At 43.9% G+C, this 24,948-nt stretch overlaps 1 protein-coding gene across 1 annotated transcript in view; it reads right to left on the bottom strand.

Moving 5' to 3' along the window:
* Positions 1–3,803: 3,803 nt before the first annotated feature.
* Positions 3,804–24,948, bottom strand: part of traf6 (TNF receptor-associated factor 6) — a gene marked incomplete at its 3' end in the record, with an annotated part of 26,231 nt that continues 5,086 nt past the window's right edge. The window contains exons 2-11 of the mRNA XM_080730390.1: positions 24,872–24,948; positions 22,977–23,131; positions 20,922–21,072; positions 12,205–12,363; positions 9,724–9,795; positions 9,238–9,315; positions 7,389–7,620; positions 6,455–6,615; positions 5,283–5,594; positions 3,804–4,127 (exon numbers count right to left, since the gene is read on the bottom strand). The exon at positions 24,872–24,948 is cut by the window's right edge and continues 127 nt beyond it. Coding sequence (XP_080586516.1) covers positions 3,804–4,127; positions 5,283–5,594; positions 6,455–6,615; positions 7,389–7,620; positions 9,238–9,315; positions 9,724–9,795; positions 12,205–12,363; positions 20,922–21,072; positions 22,977–23,131; positions 24,872–24,948 — 1,721 coding nt within the window. The remainder of the gene's footprint in view (positions 4,128–5,282; positions 5,595–6,454; positions 6,616–7,388; positions 7,621–9,237; positions 9,316–9,723; positions 9,796–12,204; positions 12,364–20,921; positions 21,073–22,976; positions 23,132–24,871) is intronic.

Here is a 24,948-nt window from a genome sequence, read left to right as displayed (position 1 = left end):
TCAGAGTTACCTCCACACACATTTACAACGTGTAGTGGAGGTCCCTGCTTCATCTCTCACAGCTAATATTGGTCTGAAAAACGTTGAAGACCCCTGACTTAAAGCCTTGGTGACGTACCGTTTGAAATCAGTTTCCTCACATCCTTTAGAACGGTGGTTCTCAACCTCCTTTGGCTCAGGGAACCACAGACATAAAAAGGTAGACGCCTCTTCCGGCTCTCTGGTACCCGTCTCGCATTGATAGGCATTTTTGATTGACAGGCTTGGAATTCTTCAGTGTGCGTAACATACACGGAAGGTCGGTAGGCAAATCAGAGGCAGGTGGGGGCGGGTCTTTTCGTACGCAGCTCTTAAAAACAGCTGCATCGCGCAACACTAGGAACTGGCTCTGTTGAATTGAATTGTAGTCCTTGGATAAGTCCCGGAAAAGACACGCTGTGATTGGCCAGTCGTTTTTTTTTTTTTTTTTTAGTGGCAGTCTGTCCTCGACATTTCCGCTTTTCATGACATTGACATTTCATGACATTGAACATGACATTGTTACATCTTTATGGCCACACTTGCTCCTACAAATCACACAAAGCGCTACACAGTATGTCTATAATAGTCATGTCATCAACATGGATCTGTCCCATTTAGCGCCACCATCAGGCCGATTTTTGCTAACACCTTTTTGGACACAGCTCCTACAGATTTTGCCCTAAAATCACGCAAAGCGGTACACAGTATGTCTAGAGTCCTGTCATCAACATGGATCTGTCTGATTTAGCGCCACCATCAGGCCGATTTTTTCAAACACATTCTTGAACACTGCTCCTACAGATTTTGCCACTTACCGGCCTATTTGTGTGTATGTGACCTAGGGCATTCACAAATAGTGATTATTAGTATTCAAATTATTTGACCTCAAAGTATTCGAATAGTCGAATATTCGATAGGACTGACCAAACTGTCAAATATTAAGTAAGCAAGAGGCGAACATTGTGAAAATAGCAGATCTACATGCTCAGAAGGCGTTGTGAGCATGTAGATCTGCTGTTTTCACAATATTCATCTGTGGAACCGAGTCACATTAAATGTAATACCTACAATTCCAAGTGCTTGTCAGGGTGGGGGTCCCCAGTTCAAATATGTTTATTTTGGGGGTCACGGCCTAAACAAGTTTGAGAAGCCCTGGTATAGAGCATAAACTCATTCTTATGACTTTCCTATCCAGCCAAGTTTTATAAACTATATATTTTTTAAAGAGAAAAAACCGAAGTTGTCCACTTCGGTGGACAACGTCGAATAGTGACTTTGATATTCTAATATTTGGTGAATGCCCTAGTATACAGGCGTAAATCATTCTCATCATCTGCAGAGATGACCACGTGTTGTGATCGGATGCATTTTAAAACCTGCAGTAACTTTCAGCTCAATCTTCTTTTTCTTTGGCAATTCTCAATCCATACCAGACGGACACGTTAACGCCAGGTGCAAAGAGGGACAAATCCCGCAAAACCAAAGATAAAACATACTGTAAGTCCCCACCTCCAACTTCCTACTTTAAATAATGGTATGATCTGTAGTCGTTTCAACTTCTTTCCCTTAATCACTTAAAGGGATATTCCACTTTCAAAAAAACCTTTGGTCATTTTATTGTCTAATCAGGCTTTTATGAACACCCTGAACAGTTTTAAATTTGCTTGATTCAATATTTAGATATTTGATGTAAATGTTACCAGGCCCTCCAGGCCCAGGGCCTCTCCTCATACACACCCATTGTAACTTCAAACTTCATTTTAACCATGATAGATTCATTAAAAACACACATTAGTTTTTCTGGTGACTCATACTACCCTCCTAATACGTTCTTTTTTTTTTTATAACCCTTTTCTTTTATTTTTAATAATTCTTTGGGAAAATGGAAAAGAATGAAATACAATAAACTTTTATTAAAAATAAATGAAAAAAAGTTATTGAAAAAACATGGCCTGCTCACGTATTAGAGCGGTGTTTTTAATGAATCTATCATGGTTAAAAAGGAGTTTGAAGTTACAATGGGTGTGTGTGGGGAGAGGCCCTGGGCCTGGAGGGCCTGGTAACATTTACATCAAATATCTAAATATTGAATCAAGTAAATTAAAAACTGTTCAGGGTGTTCATAAAAGCCTGAGTAGATGATAAAATGACCAAAGTTTTTTTGAAAGTGGAATATCCCTTTAAACCCCAGCATTCATATTGTGGTGTTCGCAGCATAATCTGCTATTTTCCAGCAAAAGTTTTCCCCACAATGACTAGAAAACAGAAAAGACACTAGCATAGAGCCCAGAGGGACTCCAGCACTCCATATAACCATATAAACTACCGGTACCCACAAAAAGTTTGGAAACTTAACCCTTATCGTTTTATATCATTATTATCGTTGATTAGTCACCTTTACAACGATGTACAGCTTGTAAGCATCGGGCATTCGTAGAATGAGCACACAGCTAAACGTGTGGGTAGGACCCGGAAATCTCGCGAGACGGACGAGATTGCATTCTTCTTCTCTGAATGTAAACATCGCCATTTCAGGATGTGGAATGCTGTTAGGGGATTAACTGCGGGCTGCAGCGTCTTTTGGAACAATAAATAGATGATTTATGAAGAAAAAAGTAACTTTGCAGCGGTGAAAATTAGCGCTTTTGGAGGACTGCATTTACCCCCGTTTTTGGCTGTGGGGAGAGATCTGGAGGAGTCCTGGGATGTACTGTAGCAACAGGGACGACTATGACAGAAATCCATCATACAAGGTATGTACATACGTGATAAAAGGCTGATTAAGGGGGGGATATGTTTTATTCTGGAATTTTCCTTTAAAGGGCAGACCTAATCGACCGAAGTCAAGTTTCCGAATGTTTGCGTGGGTAGTCTTCTATACACGGCGTACGCGGGGTTAGCTGGGCAGGACGGAGGCTTCACATGAAAACCACTGACATAGTAGTCTCTCAAGAACAGACTAACTGAGCTCCAGTTAAGTGAAAAGGACCTTTTCTTTGACGATGGCTGGCCAGATTGCTGTCATAGAAACATAGGTTTTAAAAAAACCTTAGAAGGATTCAAAAGACACTTATAGAATCGGGTCAAAATTCAAATTTTCACGATTTTTCAAAAATAGCAGATCTACAAGCTCGCAGCGCAGCACTCTGTGCCGCGCTGTGAGCTTGTATATCTGCTATTTTTCAATAGTTAAAGCATGAAATACTGATACTAATGTGTACCCGTTCTAAATGGGTATCCTAGGCCTAAATGGGCAGTCCTAATCGACCGAAGTTAAGTTTCCGAACGTTGCGTGGGTAGTCCTCTATACACAGTGTACGCGGGTTTAGCTGGGCAGGACGGAGGCTTCGGGTCCTCACAGAGTACGCGGGGTCAGACCCATTGATAGAGAGAGTTACGTCACTTACGTCGACTCCCATAGTAAGCGTGGAAAGCCTATTTACTCTATGGTGGGAAGCTAACTTAGCCTAGCTTACTGGAGCCTGTTCTCATTCTTAGTGAGCCTCTGCCCCGTCCGCCCCCATTCATTTTTCACTCGCTGGTAAGTAGACTAAATCACGTCTTTTTCACTCTTTTAATAATGTTATCTACCTTAGAGAGGCCCGTGAATGCGTTAAAATGGTGAAAAAGACGTGATTTGGTCTACTTACCAGCGAATTAATGACTGGGCTAGAATGGGGGCGGACGGGGCAGAGGCTCGCTTGGACGCCATGCGAAGCCACTTCCGGTCTGCGGCGAGTTCAAAGCGTGGCGCCACTCTCCCTAGAACACACTGCGCGGGGTTAGCTGGGCAGGACGGAGGCCTCGGGTCCTCGGGGAGTGACGGCGGCGCCCTCCCTCCGCAGCGCCCCCTGCAGGGAGGAGGTGGAGGAGGAGGCGGAGTCGAAGCGCGGCGTCACCTCGCAGCGCACCAGCAGCGTGTCGTCCTTGACGAAGCAGCGCTGCTGCAGCTGCGTCAGGTGCAGGAAGGTGACGTAGCCGAAGCCCTTGGGGTTCCTCATGATGGTGGGCTTCTGGAAGGCCTGCAGGTCCGGCTTGGTCTCCATCACCTCCACGTGGTGCTGCGCCTCCGGGCCCTGGTCCAGCACCGCCAGGCGGATGGTGCCCTGGTGGACGCAGCGATTGGAAAGAATTACTCACATCTCTTACTTAAAGGTGATACACCATGCATTTAAAAAGTATTTATGTCATATTGTTTATGTCAAAAACGTTTTTCAAAAGGTTTGAGGCTATTACCACTCCTGAATAGAGAGCCTCTCTCATTTTTGAATGGCTCTCAGAGCATTTCAGCTGCAGTACCACCTTTGGCCTGAACTTTTTTTTGGACCTCCAGAAATGTATTAGGCATGACCGCGATCGCAAAATTGCATGTTTAACCCCCATACCAACCCATTCTTTCAAACATGGCAGCCATGTTTGTTTACATCTGAAGAAAACATAATGGCTGATAAATCATGAATGCCTGAACGGATTTCCAAGCGGATTTTTTTGTTTGAAAGCTGTGAACAGCATCTACACACGTGGTGCATCATCTAGGCATGGGCGTGCACTTTTTACACACTTGCACAATTACATGGAAGTCTATGGTAACCATGGCAACGCGAGACATTGAAGAGAAAAGATCATTGCAACATAAGTGTTAATATTACTCTAATTCAGTGGTTCTCAACCTTTTCAGGCCGTAATCATATTTTAACTGGGGACCCCCCCCCCACCCTACACAAGCACTTGTAATTGTAGGAGTTAGCATTACATTTGGTTTGACTTGATCTATTCCATTGTGAAAATAGCAGATCTGAGCATGTAGATCTGCATGTAGATCTGCCCTAGGGGGTCCTCAGAGTTACTACAGAGGGTCCTCCAAATCTTTGTGTGATAGAAAGAAACAAAGAAAATCTCCTATTTAGCCAGATTCTTAACCAGATTCTGAGAGCTTTAGCCAAAAATAGCAGATCTACAAGCTCACAACGCCTCAAGCTGCAAGGCATTGTGAGCTTGAAGATCAGCAAACAGGTTTGGTGTAGAGGGGAAAAAAGAGCAGACTAAGTACAGAGTGAAAGGTCAAGTTCATTAAGTATTGACGGTTCAAGTGGTTAAATATCTGAAAACCCAAATTGACATGAATCCAAAATACACTGATGATTGTAATGTCAAACGATGAAACCACATGCAATCTATGAACAGGTTGTGGGGGTCCCTGCTTCATCCCTCTCTCAACTAAGGGGTCCTTGAGCTGATAACGTTGAAGACCCCTGCTCTACCTGGAAGGGCCAGCTGAGCTGTCCGTCGAAGGCCCCCTGCATGGTGTGCACGAACAGCGAGATGTAGTTGGAGCAGCGCGGCGCGTTGGGCGACTGCAGGTGCAGCCGCAGGCACAGCTTGTATCCCGGCCGGCCCGTGTAGAAGCCCGGGCTGTGCTCCACCACGGCCAGGCCTTGCTCCTGGCTGCGCAGGTGGGCGGCGAAGCCCCTGAGGCGCCACACGAACACGCCCTGGCACTGCTGCGCCTCCAGCTCGCGCACCGTCTCCTCCAGCGTGGCCACGCGACGCTTCAGCTCCGCCAGCTGTCCCGCCTGCATGATGAGACGTTGGGGAGGAGGAGGGGGAGGGGGAGGGGGGCATACAGGCATTTTTTCTTTTTTGTTTTTTATCCCACGTTTTTTTGCAACCCATTTTTCTCACCCGGTGCCAACTACCTAAGCTGTAGTCCTGGTTTGCGCTCTCCCCCTGCTGCGCCAGGGGACATTGGGGAGCACCCGGCTGGCTAGGGGGAGGTAGTATAGAAACCAGGACTACTGCATGTTTTTGTGTGAGGGCCTATGCCCAAGGAGACTCGGGGAGAACATGCAAACTCACCACAGAAAGGCCCTATCGCCAACCCCACCTAGGGTGTGGGCATACAGGCATTTGAACGTTTTTTCCACATGTCACCTAATCACAATTATTTACAATTTAGGCATTTAGCAGATGCCCTTAATCCAGAGTGATCATCAACGTCAATACATCAAATGCATAGAAATAGTAATCTAAGAAAAATTTAGGTAGACCAAGCACCTATTCAGTCAACTTTATGAACTACACATAAAAACACTATCTAAATTACATGTCATTGAGGGTAGGCGAGAGCTACGGTAACTAAGGTGGAGTCTGAAGAGGTGAGTCTTCAGACCACGGCGGAAGCTATGGGAATGAGTCAGCCGTTCTTAGTGCAACAGGGAGTTTATTCCACAGTTTGGGGGCCAGGAGGGCGAAGAGTCTGGGACGAGTGGATCGTCGTCCTGGGCTTTTTAGCGAGGGTTCTGTCAGCTTCCCTGTGTTAGCTGATCAGTGCATCTGAGTAACAATGAAGTGGATCTGAATCTGAATTTCAATAACCGGGTTGAAATACTGTTCGGTTCATACCACATGAAAGAAACAGTAGGACATTCCCTACCTGTGTCTCCTTGAGGATGATGAGCTCGCGGAGCTGGTGGTCCTGCTTGACCAGACGTCGGTCCATCTCCCCCAGCCTCTGAGCCTCCTCACTGGGCTGAGCAGCCGCCGACGCTCCCCCACCACCACCACCACCACCACCGCTGCAGGAGGCCGCTGCTCCTGCTCCAAGGTAGGAAGAGTTGGGGATTTTTCATTAGAGTTTAGTTTTATTTCTTTTTGACAAGCGTTTTCTTCTAATTCGGTTAGTTCTAACCCACTATGACCTGGAATTATTTAATACTTTAGCTACTGAAAAAAAATAAAAATAAAATAAAAAATAAAAGATATACAAGCTCACAGCGCTGCGCTCAGTGCTGCATTGCACAGGGCAGCTATGACACATGACCTAAATATACAAAGAAATGACTGACATATTTGACAACTTTATACTTAAAAAAAAAAGAAGAAAAAAAAACATTGATAATGGGAATAGCCAATGTTGTGAGCTTGTAGATCTGCTATTTTCACTATTAAAAAAAAAAAAACATGAAAACGATTATGACAATTATGACAAAAATAATTGTGATTATGTAAAATAATTGCAATTAGACGTTTGGTGCCATGGCATTGGTCCGAAGGTTCATTAGTCCGAAGGTTCATTAGTCCGAAGGTTCATTAATCCGAAGGTTCATTAGTCCGGAGGTTCATTAGTCCGGAGGTTCATTAGTCCGAAGGTTCATTAGTCCGAATTTGTTAAGAATACTATGCCTAACTCTCTAACCCTAAACTTAACCTCAGTAACCCTAACTAAATTCGGACTAATGAACCTTCAGACTAATGAACCTTCGGACTAATGAACCTTCGGACTAATGAACCTTCGGACTAATGAACCTTAGGACTTATGGGCAATCCCCAGACGTTTATATAATAATTGTGACAGGCCTAATACTGACCTTGTCCTGCTCCCCCGCAGGCCATCGAAGCTCCCTGGTCGTCGTGGGCGGAGAGGACAGAGGAGGACGCTGGTGCCCCCGGAGGCCAGAGAGAAGAAGACAGCTGCTGCTGGTGGGAGTGGGAGTGGGAGAGGCTGCTGTTGAGGCTGAGGCCGCGTACAAACTCGGCCATGTAGCGCATGTGCATCTGAGTGAACTCCTGCATGTGCTGGGCCAGGTCATGACGCTGCATCTGGAAGTATACAAGATGATGATGACACTCTGTCAGTGGTGTAGAGCAGGGGTTTTCAAAGTGGGTGACGGGGCACCCTGGGGTGCCGTGGCGGCAGTCCAGGGGTGCCGTGAGATCATTTGATAATATTTGGAATTTATTTGGACACTTGAAAAAATATGTAGTATCATTTTAAACTTGAAGTACAAAGTTATTTTCAGTCAGTTCTAACCAAAATGACTATTATCTCAATGTTTTCCTCTCAACATAATCACTAAAATATCATCACTGTCGGGCAGAAACCTTGTATCTCCAAGTTTCAAATGTGTACGTCTTTTTCCCTGCTTCATCATACAAGACTGTCGCACAAAACTAGTGAAAACAGACGGTCTACAAGCATACAATGTGTGCTTGTAGATCTGCTGTTTTCACTAGTTTAGTACATTTTATAGATGATAAATAGAAAACGAACGGTTTTGGACATACAAGGTTTCCACCCGACAACGACGATATGCTATGAATATAAGGTGCTGGGAGTGAAAATTATAATGTAGGGGTGCCTCGGATTAAAAAATATATTTATGGGGTGCCCTGAGACAAAAGTTTAGGAACCCCTGGTGTAAAGTACATTTTGGGGTTTGGCTTGCAATTTTTTACTTTACTACTTTTACTTATTTCCAATTTTCTGTATTTTTACTTGTGCTCCACTCAGAGGCAAATGTTATACTTTTAATCCACTAATATTATTTGACAACTTTAGTTATAGGAATTTTGATTATTATTACAAAACATGCATTAGCCACTTCAGCCCTATATACATTTCGGCCATTTGAGAATTGCCGATCTACAAGCTCACAATGCGTCTCATCGCATTGTGAGAGAGCACAAATGGAACCAAATGTGTTCAATTTGTACACTCTCAGAGTTACAGACCCGTAATGGTCAATTGAACTGGTTTCATTAACATGGGATACATTGTTCATAATCATTCAAGAGGTTTTGAGTACCCCTCGGGGGTACCCCAAACAAAGTACCCCATAAGGGTACTTAATCTGAGAATCGCTGCTCTAGACAATTTGATGGGCTTTCCTGATTGTTGTGGTATTTTGTTGTGGTTTATATCTTTTTATCATTTCATATTGATGACCAACTGACCATCTGACCCCAAGACCCAGCTTGTGATTGCTAATGCCATGCAGATTACAAGCTTGGCTCTGTGGAAGTCTGTGCAAAACACCACAAGGCCAAGGCCTGGAGAGCTCTCTGCCAGCTCACTGTGGCCCCAAAACAACAGTCTAACTGGCTTTGTGGAAATACACTAGGACGACCCCCACATGTTTTTGATGGATGTGGCAACCTCGTCATATTAACAGGAACCTATGAACTTGTCCCACGCCTAACTGTCATATACTGTATTCTTTTATATACGAATGTCTGACCACCATCTTGTCAGAGAGAGCACGAACCATTGATTATTCTGTTGTACCTTTGTCTTGAATACTCTCTCTCCAGTAAACATTCCATTCTCACTCTGAATCACTCTCCTGTCTTATTTCTTTGTGATGGATTATTGTATCTCAAAGGGGAATAAGAAGGTGTTGTTGTTTACAAATAATATATTTATCACTGATCACCTACCCTTTCCCGACATCCAAATGTGCTGAAAGTGCATGCGATAGGAGCTTTAGGACAATCTGTATCACAGTGGGACTCCATCTGAAACAGAAGCAACATTCAGAGTTTATTTCATCACATATTTGATGCATCTGAGACTGAGTGCACGACGTCTCTGTCGGGTAGAAACCTCATTATGTCCAACACTGTTACTTTTCAGGAGTCCCTGGTACAACATATTTGATTGTCCGTGGCCAAATACATATCATTTTGGGGGTCCTTGATATAAAGAAGTTTGAGCACCACTGACATAGAAACATAGGTTTTTCAAAAACACCTTAGAAAGGTTTAGAAGACAATTATAGGATTTTTCAAAATAGCAGATCTACAAGCTCGCAGCGCGGCGCTTGCCACGCTGCAAGCTTGTATATCTGCTATTTTTAATATGGGTTAAACCAGAGCGATTTAAAGTCGACGGTCCAGCATGCAGTAACATGTGGATTCACTCACCTGGTCTCTGATGAGCTCCATCCCACAGTATTCACACTCCACGTTGGCAAAGGGACACTGCAACTCATGAAGCTAAGGGAGCAAAACCAGAGAGACATCTCAACAAAGCTGCCATGGAGTTTAGTTGATAAAACGCGGCACAACCAGGGTCTTCAATATGTCCTATACACGGAAGAATGTGCCCATGGCACAACGCGTTGTGGGCCTTGTAGATCTGCTATTTTCAGAGCGCAACACTCGTGCGCAACCAAACATGAAATGACTTGTCTTTTGGATCTCCTGACTCCTTCTCCACTAGTTCCTCCCTAACATTTTCATAGTTTTTATTTGTTGACGAAATTGTCAATCTATCTAGTCTTGGTTTTAGTCATCATAGCTTAGTTTTTATGTAGTTTATTTCGTTTTCATCTTCGTGAAATAAAATGTAGTCGATGAACATTTTTCGTCATAGTTTTAGTGGACAAATCAACACTGCCCCGAGCACAACTAAACTAAACCCCCCCCACCCAAAAGAAATAATTGGGGGGTCGTGCGTGATGTGATGACGTCATCAAACGATAAAGTTGACTTCAACTCAACTTTTTACTGTTGAGTCGAGTCGACTTGCAAAAATCACAGGTCGTTAACAGCAAGAGCCGCTGATACGAACGACCTACGGCCTGGTCGCGACCTAGGCCACGACCTGGAGGTCGTAGGTCCCGGTTCTGGAGGTCGTAGTTCGCGGTACATACTTGTGAGGTCGTGGCCGGTCTAGTTTCGCGACCCCCGGCCGTTGTTGCGTTACCTCGGTCGTCCCCGGCCGTTGTTGCGCGGCCGGGGATCCGCGGTCAACGCGGGGATGTCCGCGGTCGTATTTAAAAGGTCGTGGGTCGTGAATCCTTGACGGCCAGCGGTGTTTCACGACCCCAGAAGCTCGTGGTCGTATTTATGGTGGTGGCGGAGATTTGGGGAGACTGTGTTCTTACTTTGTCAGCACCAGGGACAGCTCCCACTGTAAAACAGGCCTGCATTCCAGGACCACGGAGAGCTGCCGTCCTCCAAATCTTTGTGTGTTTTTTTTATATTAACCACTTGAACCCTGGAGACCATATTCTGAGATTATATTTTAGGCTATTTTCGGCAAGGAGGTCTGGTGTATAGAGGGGGAGAAGAGCAGACTAAGTACAGAGTGAAATGTCAAGTTTATTAAGTATTGACGGTTTAAGTGGTTTAATATCTGAAATTGACAGGAATCCAAAATATACTGAGGATAGTGCTATCAAACGATGGAACTACATGGAATCTACGGAAAGGTTGTGGGGGTCCCTGCTTCATCTCTCTCTCTCAGCTAAGGGGTCCTTGGCCTGAAAACGTTGAAGACCCCTGCTCTAGTGGTTTTATCAAGAAAATTCGATACATTATATTACACTGGGAATTGTATATTTATTTATTTCATTAAATATAGGTCCCGAAACACGCACGCACGCACGCACGCACGCAAGCACACACACACACACACACACACACACACACACACACACACACACACACACACACACACACACACACACACACACACACACACACACACACACACACACACACACACACACACACACACACACACACATTTAACCTCTTTATTGGCCTGAAAACGTTGAAGACCCCTGCTCTAGTGGTTTTATCAAGAAAATTCGATACATTATATTACACTGGGAATTGTATATTTATTTATTTAATTAAATATACGACCTGAGGTCTTTATAGACGACTTGAGGTCGTGAAACAAAGCCAGCCACGAACTCCGACCTCTTATTTACGACCTGAGGTCTTTATAGACGACCTGCAGTCGTGAAACAAAGCCGGCCACGAACTAGGACCTCTTATTTACGAACTGAGGTCTTAAAACACAGCCAGCCGTCAGGAATAATGAACTACGACCTTTTAAATACGACCACGAGCTTCTGGGGTCGTGAAACACCGCTGGCCGTCAAGGATTCACGACCCACGACCTTTTAAATACGACCGCGGACATCCCCGCGTTGACCGCGGATCCCCGGCCGCGCAACAACGGCCGGGGACGACCGAGGTAACGCAACAACGGCCGGGGGTCGCGAAACTAGACCGGCCACGACCTCACAAGTATGTACCGCGAACTACGACCTCCAGAACCGGGACCTACGACCTCCAGGTCGTGGCCTAGGTCGCGACCAGGCCGTAGGTCGTTCGTATCAGCGGCTGTCTCTCGTCGTTAATGCCCTAATATGTTCTTACCTGTTTGTCCTCATAGACGAAAGAGGCCAGACACTCCAGGCAGGTCACAGTTCTTACCTGTTTGTCCTCATAGACGAAGGAGGCCAGACACTCCAGGCAGGTCACAGTTCTTACCTGCTTGTCCTCATAGACGAAGGAGGCCAGACACTCCAGGCAGGTCACAGTTCTTACCTGCTTGTCCTCATAGACGAAGGAGGCCAGACACTCCAGGCAGGTCACAGTTCTTACCTGCTTGTCCTCATAGACGAAGGAGGCCAGACACTCCAGGCAGGTCACGGGTCTCCTGTGACACTGCTGCGTGGTGTGCTCCTCCAGCTGGCTCTTCCTCACAGCCTGCTGGCACTGGGGGCAAACCAGTGTGGCAAACTGGCACTGGGACACGTGACTCTGGGGACACAAAGAATGCACCATAACACTTCATTATTATACAATAAAAACATAAGAAATAAACACTACTCCCTCTATTGCAGGGGTTCCCAATTTTTTTTGGCTTGGGGCACCCCTTTAAATATTTTTTTTCATCTGAGGCACCCCTACATTATATTCCTAATTTTCACTCTCAGCAGCACTTTATATTTATAGCATATTTTAGGGATTATGTTGCGAGAAAACAAGATAATAGCCATTTTGGTTAGAACTGACTGAAAATAACTTTGTACTTCAAGTTAAAAACGTTTAAAACTAAATATATTTTAAAATGTCCAAATAAATTTCAAATATTATCAAATTATCTCACGGCACCCCTGGACTGCCGTTGCGGCACCCCAGGGTGCCCCGTCACCCACTTTGAAAACCCCCCAAACACTGGGTCGGGACCCATTTGTGGGTTGCGGACACATTTTTTATGGGTCCCTTAATGTTTTGGTTCCCTACATTTTGTTTTCAATTATTATTTTTTCAAAACATTTTCAATAAACATTCCTAAAAAAGATTAAAAAAAATATGAATTAAAAAAAAAGAATCTTTGTTGAAGGAAATCAAAGAAAAATCTAAGAAATTCCATAAATTACACACCACGTTGTGAGCTTGTAGATCGGCTATTCACTAGTTTGGGTCCCGGGAAATCATCTAATGTCTCTTTTGAGTCTTGAGCTAAAAGGTTTTTGCCTGGCGTTGCCAGTCTCTATCACACTTCGTTTTGGGAAGAGAGTCTGGGATTTCAGGAAGAGTTTTCATTTCTGGGGTTTACCCCAAACCACTTGCCCCAAGCCTACAGAAACCACATGCCCCAAGCATACAACCCTGATTGGCCAACCCTTGAAGCTGGTTGAGGAAATAGAATCTCAATGGATCTGTGCCAGACCGTACTACAACACCACTACCGCCAGGGGGTGTTGTTGTGTTCGGTCTGGTTTTAACCAGGCAAACCACTGGGAACCACTGCTTACTGCTTGATTGCATACATGTGTCTTGTGTATCTATCTATGGCCTGAGGCCACTTGATGTACAAGTCACTCCCTGACGTGTCCCGTTTTTATAGTCTTTGGTATGACCCGGACGGGGATCGAACCCTGACCTCCCAGACTCAGGACACTCTAGGCCACTATGAGCTTGTTCCTGTAAAAGGAAGCATATCGTCACTGTCGGGCAGAAACCTCGTATCTCCAAGTTTCAAATTTGTACGTTCTTTCCCAAAGTAAAGCCCTGCTTCATCATACAAGGCCGTCGCACAAAAGTAGTGAAAACAGCAGATCTACAAGCACACAACGCCTCGTGGTGCGAGGCGTTGTGTGCTTGTAGATCGGCTGTTTTCACTAGTTTGAATCATTTTTAAAATGATAAATGCAAAATGAACGCTTTCGGACATACAAGGTTTTCACCCGACAACGACGATATAATACATATTTTTGCAGTGTTATTCTTTTTTAATAAGGATCTGGCGACAGATATAGGCCACATAATGTATGCTTCCGTTGTGAAAGGAAGCATACATACTGTACATACAATACATGGCCTATATTCGTTGCCAGAACCCATTTAGGCCTGAGGCCAATTCTAAAAACGACTTCTAAAGCCTGACCTAAGTTTTCTGAAAAACGTCAAATATTATTCAAAAATTACAACAACAAATATGTTGCTGCTACATACTGTACATGTACTGTACTACACAAACATGTGTTCTCGTCCATAATGGGTTCAAAAAGAAAAGAAAAAAGAAAAATCACATGCTTTTAAAAATAAATAATAATAAAAAATAAATAAAACAGACTTAATGGGACGGATCACTTTTTCTTCTCTCATGTATTGTTCCCCTCCCGTGTCTCCAATCGCGGGCCCCCCACCCACAGTTTGAGAACCTCTGCCGGCCGCGCACAAGAATAGATAATTGGAGTTACACAACTAACTGCTATGCAAGCAAAATGCCCACATCATCACTAAAGCCCATTTTTTAAGACAGCCCGTTCACGGCAGGAATGTTGTGTTCTTTTTACAGAGAGCCTGGCTGTTCCGTAGAGGAGGTGCAGACATGATGGAAGGGGAGGACGTGTTGTTCCACCGTTAAGCGGTGGAGGTAATCACACAGAGACAAAATAGATGTCTGTGTAGCCAGGCCAGGATTACCACCTCTGAAGGCCCCTGGGCACTGAAGCTCCAAGGGCCCCCCTCTGCGTACGCACTACAGGGCTCCAGACTAACCTTTTTCAATATTTTAAAAAGTAGCTTAAAGATATCAGCAGCCAGTGAACACACTTAAGACAATAACAGTCTGAGGTAAGAAACAGTGGCAGTGTGGCCACTGACAATCAAAATAAATAGCAATGTACTATTATAGTACTACTATGGTCAAAACCATTTGTGACCACCAAATTGGGGTCTTGGGGGCATAATTTAATTCATTTCATTTGGATTAGATAACAACTAAATGGCTGGGGGTTTTCTTTCTTTTTGACATTTTTAAGTTTTCTTTTTTTTTCTGGGGCCCCCCCTGATGCCAAGGGCCCCTGGGCACGTGCCCAAAGTGCCCATATTGTAGATCCGGCCCTGTGTGTAGCCGGCAGAGTGGGGCGCCCTGTCCCACCATGTGACGTCTAAGACAAAGGTGGTTGACCAAAAAAAGAAATTGGGTCAGGGGCACCGCTGTTGATACTGTTTTCATCCACGACGACACCCACCATGAATGACATTGTATGTTAACCCATTTAGGCCTAGAATTGTTGAATGCTTTAACTATTGAAAAATAGCAGATATGCAAGCTCACAGCGCGGCACCGAGTGCCGCGCTGTGAGCGTGTAGATCTGCTATTTTTGAAAAAAGTTGCGTAAATGTGTGCAAATCTTTGAACATATGTATTTTTTAAAGCGAACGTTTGTAACTCAAATTTTGCTTCTGGGTGGTCCCCGGAACTAAATACTTTGAGATGGGTGTCCGTGGCCAAATACATATCATTTTGGGGGTCCTTCACATGTAAATGTTTGAGAACCACTGACATAGTAGACTCTCAAGAACAGACTAACTGAGCTCCAGTTGAGTGAAAAGGACCTTTTCTTTGACGATGGCTGGCCAGATTGCTGACATAGAAACATAGGTTTTTTAAAAAAACCTTAGAAGGATTCAAAAGACACATATAGAATCGGGTCAAAATTCTAATTTTCACAATTTTTCAAAAATAGCAGATCTACAAGATCGCAGCGCGACACTCGGTGCCGCTTTAACTATTTTTCAATAGTTAAAGCATTCAATAATTCTAGGCCTAAATTTAAAGGTAGGGTAAGTAATTGCGACCGTCAGGTCGCAAGTTACTATGAAAACCTCCACCGGCTGTCCCTCCGTCGGTCCGTCACGTCACGTCACACTTTTGGCCCTACTCTTATCTCCGGCACCATCATCATCCATGCCAAACTTTGCACACACACTCCTTGGCTGGCAAACCACAACCTCTGCCCCTGATTTCTCACATGCCCCTCTTCTAGCGCCACCTTGAGGTTGCTTTTTTGCAGACAAACATTAATGGACACTGCTCCTACAGATGTTGCCTGAAAATCACGCACAGCCACTTACAGGCCAATTTGTGTATACATGCGACCTGACGGTCGCTTATCTCCTGATTAGGGAGTCTTACTGGTATCTTTGGGTGAAAACAAAAAAGGTTTTTTGTTAAAAGAAAATATGGAGATCCCTGATGTCATCAATAAAGCCCAAGCCGATAAAGCCCATATCTAACAGGGCTTCATATGGGAATGCCCATATATGGAGGAAGACAGCCCATATCTGTGTGGCTGGTTCAGACAGGGATCTCCATGTATGGGCATAAAAGGGATTGTATGTATGATGTCAGATGTGATAGACGTCATAGGATTTTCACATAACGAATAACTGTGTAAGCATGTTTGAGCTCTCACAGCATATCTCCATATACAATACATGGATCTCCGTACTGTATATGGGTACCAGGGGTCTCCATATATGGGTAACTGGTCCGATATACATCACAGGCCAGATGACCAAGACATGGCGCAACCTCGCCCTTTAGGGCGCTTGTCGCCCTGAGGCGTCTTACTAGTAAACTGAAAATACATTTTCAGGTAGGTGTTCAAATCTCTCACTCACAGTGGCAACAACAACCAATCTACCCTAAAATGAATAAGCCTCGTCCAACTACAAGGATATTTTGAATATTGTGTGAAATAAACGCACTAGACTAGAACTGCAACTGTTTACGAGACAGCTGTTATCTCAAGGTGTGTGTGTGTGTGTGTGTGTGTGCGCGCGCGCGTGCGTGCGTGCGTGCGTGCGTGCGTGCGTGCGAGAGAGAGAGAGGGAGAGAGGGAGGGAGAGGGAATTAAATTGAGTAAATGATAAAACGTGTGTGTGTGTGTGTGTGTGTGTGTGTGTGAGAGAGAGAGAGAGAGAGAGAGAGAGACAGAGGGAGAGAGAGAGAGGGAGGGAGGGAGGGAGAGAGAAATAAATTGAGTAAATGATAAAGACTTGTGTGTCTGTCGTGATCTTTTTGACAACAGACTGAGTTACACAACTCTTAGCATGCTCCAGTTATTCAGAAGAACAGCTTCTAATGTGGCTCGGTGAGAAGAACCTGCCCGTGGTCTGTCATGTCTGCTGTGTCATCAGTCTATGCTGTGTGTGTGTGTGGTTAGGTATAACGTGAAATAGATACTGTAGTTGTAAATGTATATAATCAACCTCAAACATGCATAGTGTAATATTCAAGTGCTGACGCTGTTGTGTTTGACGTGTCGCTCCTCACGGTTCAGGAATGCCAACATGCCAGGTGAAAACACACAGCTGGCCGCTTGGCTTGATTCTGTCTGATAAAAAAACCTGTAAAGCAGCAACGGCTATAGGGAATAGCAGTGAGGTGTCGGAAGTAAGCAGCCCATTCATTTTCACCATAGGGTTTTTCATTATCAGCCACAAAGTCGTAGCAATTCAATGTACACTTACCACTAGGCTGGTGGTTGTAAAATGGTTCTATATGCTCCTGTAGAATCGAGTATGTATGCAATCATTTTAGTAAAAACACGTTTTAATCAAGATCGCACGGAGAAGAACTGCATTACCCATACTTCTAAAAATGTACATCCGGTGAAATCGACATCTGTGATTGGTCTAGCTTCTTCTTTCATGTATCTTGCGGTTACCGCGGAAGTAGCTTACTGCCCCCTGTCTTCTCGGCAGATTATTGCACTTCAGCAGAAATCCGTGAGCGAGTGTCTTTCTTTTACAAATATGATACACTATGTTAAGATGACGATAAGAGCGTCCACAGAGATGAAAATCACTACATGTCAGGCCATATGCTGGCCTGGATAACTAAACTGAGCGTGATTTAAGGGATATATTTCAGGAAACAAGTGTCATTCACAATGCATTCTGGGAGTGTAGTTTCCGCAATTTTTTAAATAATGATGTACACAGTCTTGTACCCTGCCCTTTTTTTTCAGCTTTCTAATTAATCGTTGCATTAAAAAAAATTGAATATTGTCATGATTCCTCACCAGCCGAGGTGGCTTTGTCAGAGGCTTAAAAACGTTTAAATAAATACTTTATGAAATGTCTATGGAAGAAATGAATGATGAAAACGCTTCCGACACCAGAGTGAAGACGGGGTGGGGCTTCAACTGCGATGCTCTATAGGGAATTAGGCGAGAAAGTGAAAAGGAAACGAGCACTAAGAATTGAGGCATTACATTTTGTATAACATGGCTCTATTGTGAAAATAGCAGATCTACATGCTCACATCCACATGCTCAATTTCTGCCTCTAGTATTTGACCATTTGGCCAATGTTTAATTTGTCATTTCGGAGGTATTAAAAAGTCCTTCAATTGTCACTTTAGAAATGTGCTATACACTTAAACTTTGTTGGTTTGTTTACTGTTTACAGAGAGAAAACAATGTGGGTGTGGTTTACTGGTACAAAAAAAAGGCGGACATTCATTTTTCCGATAGAGATTTACACAAATATTTATATCAATTATTTTAAGCATAGAATCATCATATCCTGGCACCTGGTGAACCATAAAACCTTTGATTCTGTGAGACTTTTTATTTTTTTATTTTAATATTTAATTATAGTGTAATGATTTACTACACTTAACTCATTCCCCGCCTCCCCCGATAGTCCCGAGAAAATCCCAATGTCGTTCCCCGCCAGGCCCGATAGTCCCGAGAATTTGCTTTTATATAATGTAATGTTTAATTACACTCTCCCCCAGCTCGTGACAAATTTTTATCCTTTTATCTTACAGAGAACCTAAAATATCACACATCAAAGTAAGTGTGTTTGAAAAAAAGACTGTAATAATGTATAAATTGCAATACAAATGCATATAAATCTCCCCATAACCCACAGTGAACTGGCACAGTGACGCATTTTGCGCACACAAGGCTGGCGGAAAAAAAAGAGAAGAAAAAAAAAGTGTGAGAACAGCTGTGTGTGTGTGTGTGTGTGTGTGTGTGTGTGTGTGTGTGTGTGTGTGTGTGTGTGTGTGAACATCTCTTAGCTGGCTGGTGGTCCACGGACCACTGTCTGTTTCAGTGGTCCCCCTGTCCTGATCAGCACAGTGCTATCAGAGTCTCTGATTCAGAGATCTGTCTCTCTCTCTCTCTCTCTCTCTCTCTCTAGATACAAAATAATTATCGCCAATTCGCCATATAAATGCTTCTAAAACATACCTGAGAATGATGATGGTTGATTAGAATCCACAGGTTATAATCCATATATCCAGGCTATAATATATTGTTTTGTAATGGTCCACAAGCAGCCAAGCAGGCCATTGGCGCCAGGCGGTCCTTTGCAAAGGGGGGTCCCTGGTCGGCTTTCTAACAGGGGGTCCGCGGGCCCAACGCTTCGCTCCGCAGAGCAGTGGGAACACGATAATCAACTCTTACAAAATCAATCAATAAAACTGCCCGATTACATAAAGTTCACGACGCGATCCAGTTGAGTCAGAGACAAGTGAAGTGGTCCCTGGAAGGGGGTCCGTCCTCTCATTACCCTGCCTGGTCTCCAGCCAACACTTCTCACGGACCACCACCAAAACTCCCACGCTCCCCCACCACGCTCCTCCCAAAAAGCAAGAGATCAACTAGTGTCGTTACTAACGAGCAAAGACGCAGAGGAGCTGTTTAGCAGGGCAGTGCAGAGGATTTTTTTAGGGGCAGGGGGAGACATTTTTCCAACATGTCCTAGAATGTGAAAATAGCAGATCTACAAGCTCGACTTTGATTGATTGATTGAAGACTTTATTAGAAGTTTGCATAGGAAAAGGTACAGTTTCATGACGGTACAGTTCACTGGTACAAGGTACAAGGAAAAGACTACAGTATTTTCTGGACTATAAGGCGCACCTGACTATAAGGCGCACTGTCAATGAATGGTCTATTTTCAAACTGTTTTCATATATAAGGCGCACCTGACTATAAGGCGCACATAATAGACACTACCGTTGCGTTATGCATCCAACAGATGGAGCTGTGCTAAAGGGAATGTCAATGTCAATGAATGATCCATACATAAGGCGCACTGGACTATAAGGCGCACTGTAGTTTTTTGAGAAAATTAAAGGCTTTTAAGTGCGCCTTATAGTCCGGAAAATACGGTAAGCTTATTTCCACTGGAAACCATTGAAGTATCTCATATAAAATTGAATGACAAGCTCTCAATGTGTCACAGTCTCAGAGCGATGTGTTGAGCTTGTAGAGCTTGTAGATCTGCTATTTTCACATTCTAGGACATGTTAGAAAAAAGACTCATGCCCCCTTTTATGTTATTTGTGTGTGTGCACCTGTACAGAGCAAAAGACAACCAGCAGACACACAGAGACAGAGAGAAAGCGCCCCCAAGTGGGGGCTCACAGAAATACTCACAGAAATACTGCAATATAGTATGTGAGTTTTTTGGTCAGATATAGCCAATAAAAATATTTTTCTCTGCATTTTTCTAAACAGAAAATTCTAAAAATAAATCCTATTACATAATTACATTAGTACACTTATCTGATAATGCCTGAAGCCATAAAGACACATCTCAAGTGAGTTATCCACTTGAAAACAGATCATTCACAAAAAGGTCAATAACTCCAATTATTTTGAATTTCCACCTGGATTTTGAAAAAACAAGGGGTTTGAAATGGCCAAAACTCTAGATTGCTACATCGTACATACAAAAAAATATTTTTTGGAGAGACTAGAGGATGTCCTCTTTTAATCCATGCACTGTATGACATTTTCGTGCAAACAGGGAATTTAGGAAAAATGTCTAAATATGAAGAAAATGCTTAAACAAAATGGCAGGGGAGCCTACAGTGAATGTTAAAATGGCGGTCAATGTGTTAATAAATACCCTTTGTTTAGCGAATCAAAGGTTCCATATTCCAGGGGTTCTCAACCTGTGGGTCGGAACCCCCATGGGGGTCCCGACATGATTCTGTTTTTGGTGGGGGTACCAACTGCCAACATATCGTAAATGTAGCACAACAGTCTTACGTCTAGATTCCGTAGCTCCATTTTGTCGGCACAGCCGGCGTTGGGACAGCGGACGGTGAGCGACAGGATCTCTCGCTTGGCAAAGTTATCAGGAAACAGGTTCTCTTCTAGGAGCATCTCGTTGTCCACCGGACACTTCTGACCTGTGTCTCTGCAGAGCAGGAGGGAGGAACACAGCAATGAATGGTGTGCAGTGGTTTCATTTAGTTCAAATAATAACAAAATGGGTCTATGTTCTGATAGTACTAGTTACTATAGAGCAGGGCTCCCCAATTAGTTTTCCCCACGGGCCGAATTATGTCTAGGGTACCAAGCCGAGGGCCACAACATTGTTTCGTCGTTGTCAGGTGAAAATCTTGTACGTCCAAAACCGTTCGTTTTGAATTTATCATATTAAAAATGATTTAAACTAGTGAAAACAGCCGATCTACAAGCACACAACGCCTCGCGGTGCTAGGCGTTGTGTGCTTGTAGATCTGCTGTTTTCACTACTTTTGTGCGACGGCCTTGTATGATTTGCAAAAGAACGTACAAATTTGGAGATACAAGATTTCCACCCTACAATATACTAGTGTTGTTGCTGCTCTTATACCACCATTATTACTGGGGTTGGTGTGGGCCAGACAGTAGCACCCCGCGGGCCACAAATGGCCCGCGGGCCGCCTATTGGGGAACCCTGCTGTAGAGTGTTTGGTCCATATTTGGACTTCAGTCTTATCTCCTGTGAGGAGACAAAAGCAGTTTCAAAAACTGTTGGGTGACAAGTTCTCCTCCAATCATGATTTCTTTGGTCACAATAATCGTGACATGATTGATTTTCACCAATCGTATTGGGGGAGATTTCTGATCGCCTACTATACTATAGCTACGCCAGGCAAACAGTATTGCACAATGCAAACAAAAGTGCGTCTTTACAGTAAATGCAGTTTACATAGAATTGCATTTTTCCTGTTACAAAAGGCCAGGATTTCACAAGTAGATTACTAAAGGCTGATATGACTCAAGGTCATACAAATACTTGTAGTTCTAAAACCTCATGCCGACGACCCCAAACTATCTGGCTGCGGACTGAAAATGTTTTGCGCCAGAACCCCAGAAGAGAAGATTATTCAACTTTGTTCACACATTTTCAAAAATTCTAAAAAGATCTACAAGCTGTGAGCTTGTAGATCTGCAATTTTTTGAATAGCCAACGACAACGTATATATAAATGGTCAAACCATTGTGTAATAACTAACTCCCCCACCACCAAGTCGATTGTTATAAATTAATAATAATAAAAAAAAAAAAGTTAATGGCCCATTCCCACTGAGCACAATAACTATAAACTATAACTATAAAAGTATAGTTACACATTTTAAGTCAAGTGGATGGCAGTTTTCACACCGACTATAAAAAAAAAATACAATGGTGAACGATATAGTTATTATAGTTATCATTATAGTTATCGTGCCTGGTGGGAAAGTCACTTTGACTCTAAAAGTATCAGCCAGACAGGGGCGTCAATTGGGTATGGCAGGGGTATGCAGCTGCCATACCCTGGGTCCAGGGGGGAAAATAAAAGTTACTTTTAAATATAAATCCACAAATGTCTCTTTGTCTATCAGTGCTGGTTATTATGTTGTTAAATTACAGTAAAATAACTACAAATGCAACATTTTACAAATGGTCATAACAAGGTATTATAATTATATTCTCCACACCACACTTGTATTCTCCTCATCTTGACAAAATGGTATATTCCCAGGTTCCGCAGGTCAGCTGCACAGGTGCAATGCATTATTGTTAATTGTGGCACGTTTACTAACATGCCAAGTTTAGCTGCACTTGAACAACCGTTCCAGGCTGCCATATCCAGCCCAAGAAACCGTAAAACTAGGGGGAAAAATAAAATGTACTTCTTAAAATAAAATGTATCATGCATGTTGCTAAGGTATGGCAACATGACTGGTGTCTTGCACGCAAGACACCAGTCATGTTGCCATACCATAGCTTTTTCTGAACTGACGCCACTGCAGCCAGAAAAGGGCCCACAACAGCATTATTGTTATTTACCGGATGGACTTTTCGATGCAGTTCTTGCAGAAGCGATGTCCGCAGGGCGTCTGGATGGCGTTCCTCAGGCCCATCAGGCAGATGGGACACTCGTATTTGCTCTCCAGGGGCGGGTCAAACTCCACGTCGTAGCCCTGTGGCGGGACGGCGGCCGCCTGGAGGACGATGATCGTTATAAAAAAAAAGGCAATGTCCGCACGCGACATAATGCTCTCCCGTCTTTTCTTTTATTATTTCTTAACCAAACAACAACGTTTCGCCCAGCAGGGCTTTTACAAGTTACATGGGTATGGCTTTAGAACAGGGGTCTTCAACGTTTTCAGGCCAAGGACCCCTTAGTTGAGAGAGAGATGAAGCAGGGACCCCCTACGACCTGTTCCAAGTTTCATTGTTTGACAGCGCCTGACCAGCACACCTGAAACTGATCAGTTTGGTTGAGCGTCTCAAAGTGTACAGATCCCCTCTGCTCTTTTCCTCCTCACGTGTGCTTTTGAAGAGCTTTTGCGTGTAAGTTTACAAGCAATTATGCTCGCCTGCACGCAATATTTATTGTCAATTAATGTCCGCCCCCACCATGTTGACGTGTTTCTTTTTTGCCATTTTTTAAAATCTTTAGGTAAGTCTAAATAGTCAGATTAGTAGGTAACCTGCGGTCGCTACTCGACCTTAGGGAGTGTTACTTGATTTAAGTTTTAAGCATATTTTGATTATTGCGATAATATCGTTGATGGCAACCCATGATCCCATCCAGGGATGTGCAGAGAAGGTTAGAGAGGCAGGGGCTGAAATTCCTAAAAGGGCCTTTTGGTGAAAATATAGAAAATAGCATACCTCCAAGCTCACAACGCGTCGCAGGGGGTTGGCTATTTTCTGTACTTGATACCACACTAAACTTAAGCATAAAAAAGGCAATACTGGAGATATGTTGTACGTGTACGGCATGGATTTCTTAGTTATTTATTTTTTGTCTTTTATGCCTTTATTGATAGGACTAAATGGGGAGAGAAATGGGGAGTGACACGCAGCAAAGGTCGTCGGGATTGGGACTCGAACCCACGACACGCTGTCAGGCATCAGAGTCTATGTGGTATGCGTCTGGACCGCTAGACCAGCGGGTGCACGGCATGGATTTCTACATAGTGAGGGCAGTTCTCTTTGCATTCAAGTTCAGGAGAGTTTGAACGAGGCAATTCTCTTGAATGCTGCCTTCAGGTATGGCATGAAAAGAGAGGGCATTTGCATGTTTTTCATCATAGTAAAAACTGCATTCATGGATTGGAGAGGGCACCTTTTACACACAGATAAAATGGCAGGGACGTGCTGGCCATTGGGAAAAGCGGGACAACTCCCGAACGGCCGGTTCATTCCTGGCCGGTCCAGGCTGGCCATTAGGAAAAATAAATAAATAAAATGTCGGCCTTCGTTCCCTTTTGGGGGCTGGGCGGCCAACAAAGTAAATTGTCACTGTCGGGCAGAAACCGCGTATCTCCAAGTTTCAAATTTGTACATTTTTTCGCAAAGCAAAGCCCTGCTTCATCATACAAGGCTGTCGCACAAAAGTAGTGAAAACAGCAGATCTACAAGCACACAATGCCTCGCAGTGCGAGGCGTTGTGTGCTTGTAGATCGGCTGTTTTCACTAGTATAAATCATGAAAAAAAAAAAATATATATATATATATATATATATATATAACTCATGTAATTGGCCCACTGGCTTGTCACTTGTCATGATCTGAAATGGCAAATCTTTGAGTAGCATCGCGCTATAGAGAGATCTCTCTCTATAGCGCGCAATGAGGGCCTCTCCAACTCTTTTTGCCGGGCTGAATCAGGGGCCCAGCACGTCCCTGGCAGGCAGGGGCTCAAGCCCCCTTTGATGTGTGCACATGAATACCTGGAGGCTGCTGGGTGTGGTGCTGCCCAGCGTCCCGGGGCACTCCGAGGGGCTGAGCAGAGGCTCGCGCTCCTTCT

This window comes from Nannobrachium achirus (genome assembly GCF_963921795.1).
Source record: "Nannobrachium achirus genome assembly, chromosome: 7".
In the NCBI taxonomy this organism is placed as follows: Eukaryota; Metazoa; Chordata; class Actinopteri; order Myctophiformes; family Myctophidae; genus Nannobrachium; species Nannobrachium achirus.
Note: the sequence above shows the minus strand (reverse complement) of the source record. Positions and strands in the feature narration are given on the sequence as shown.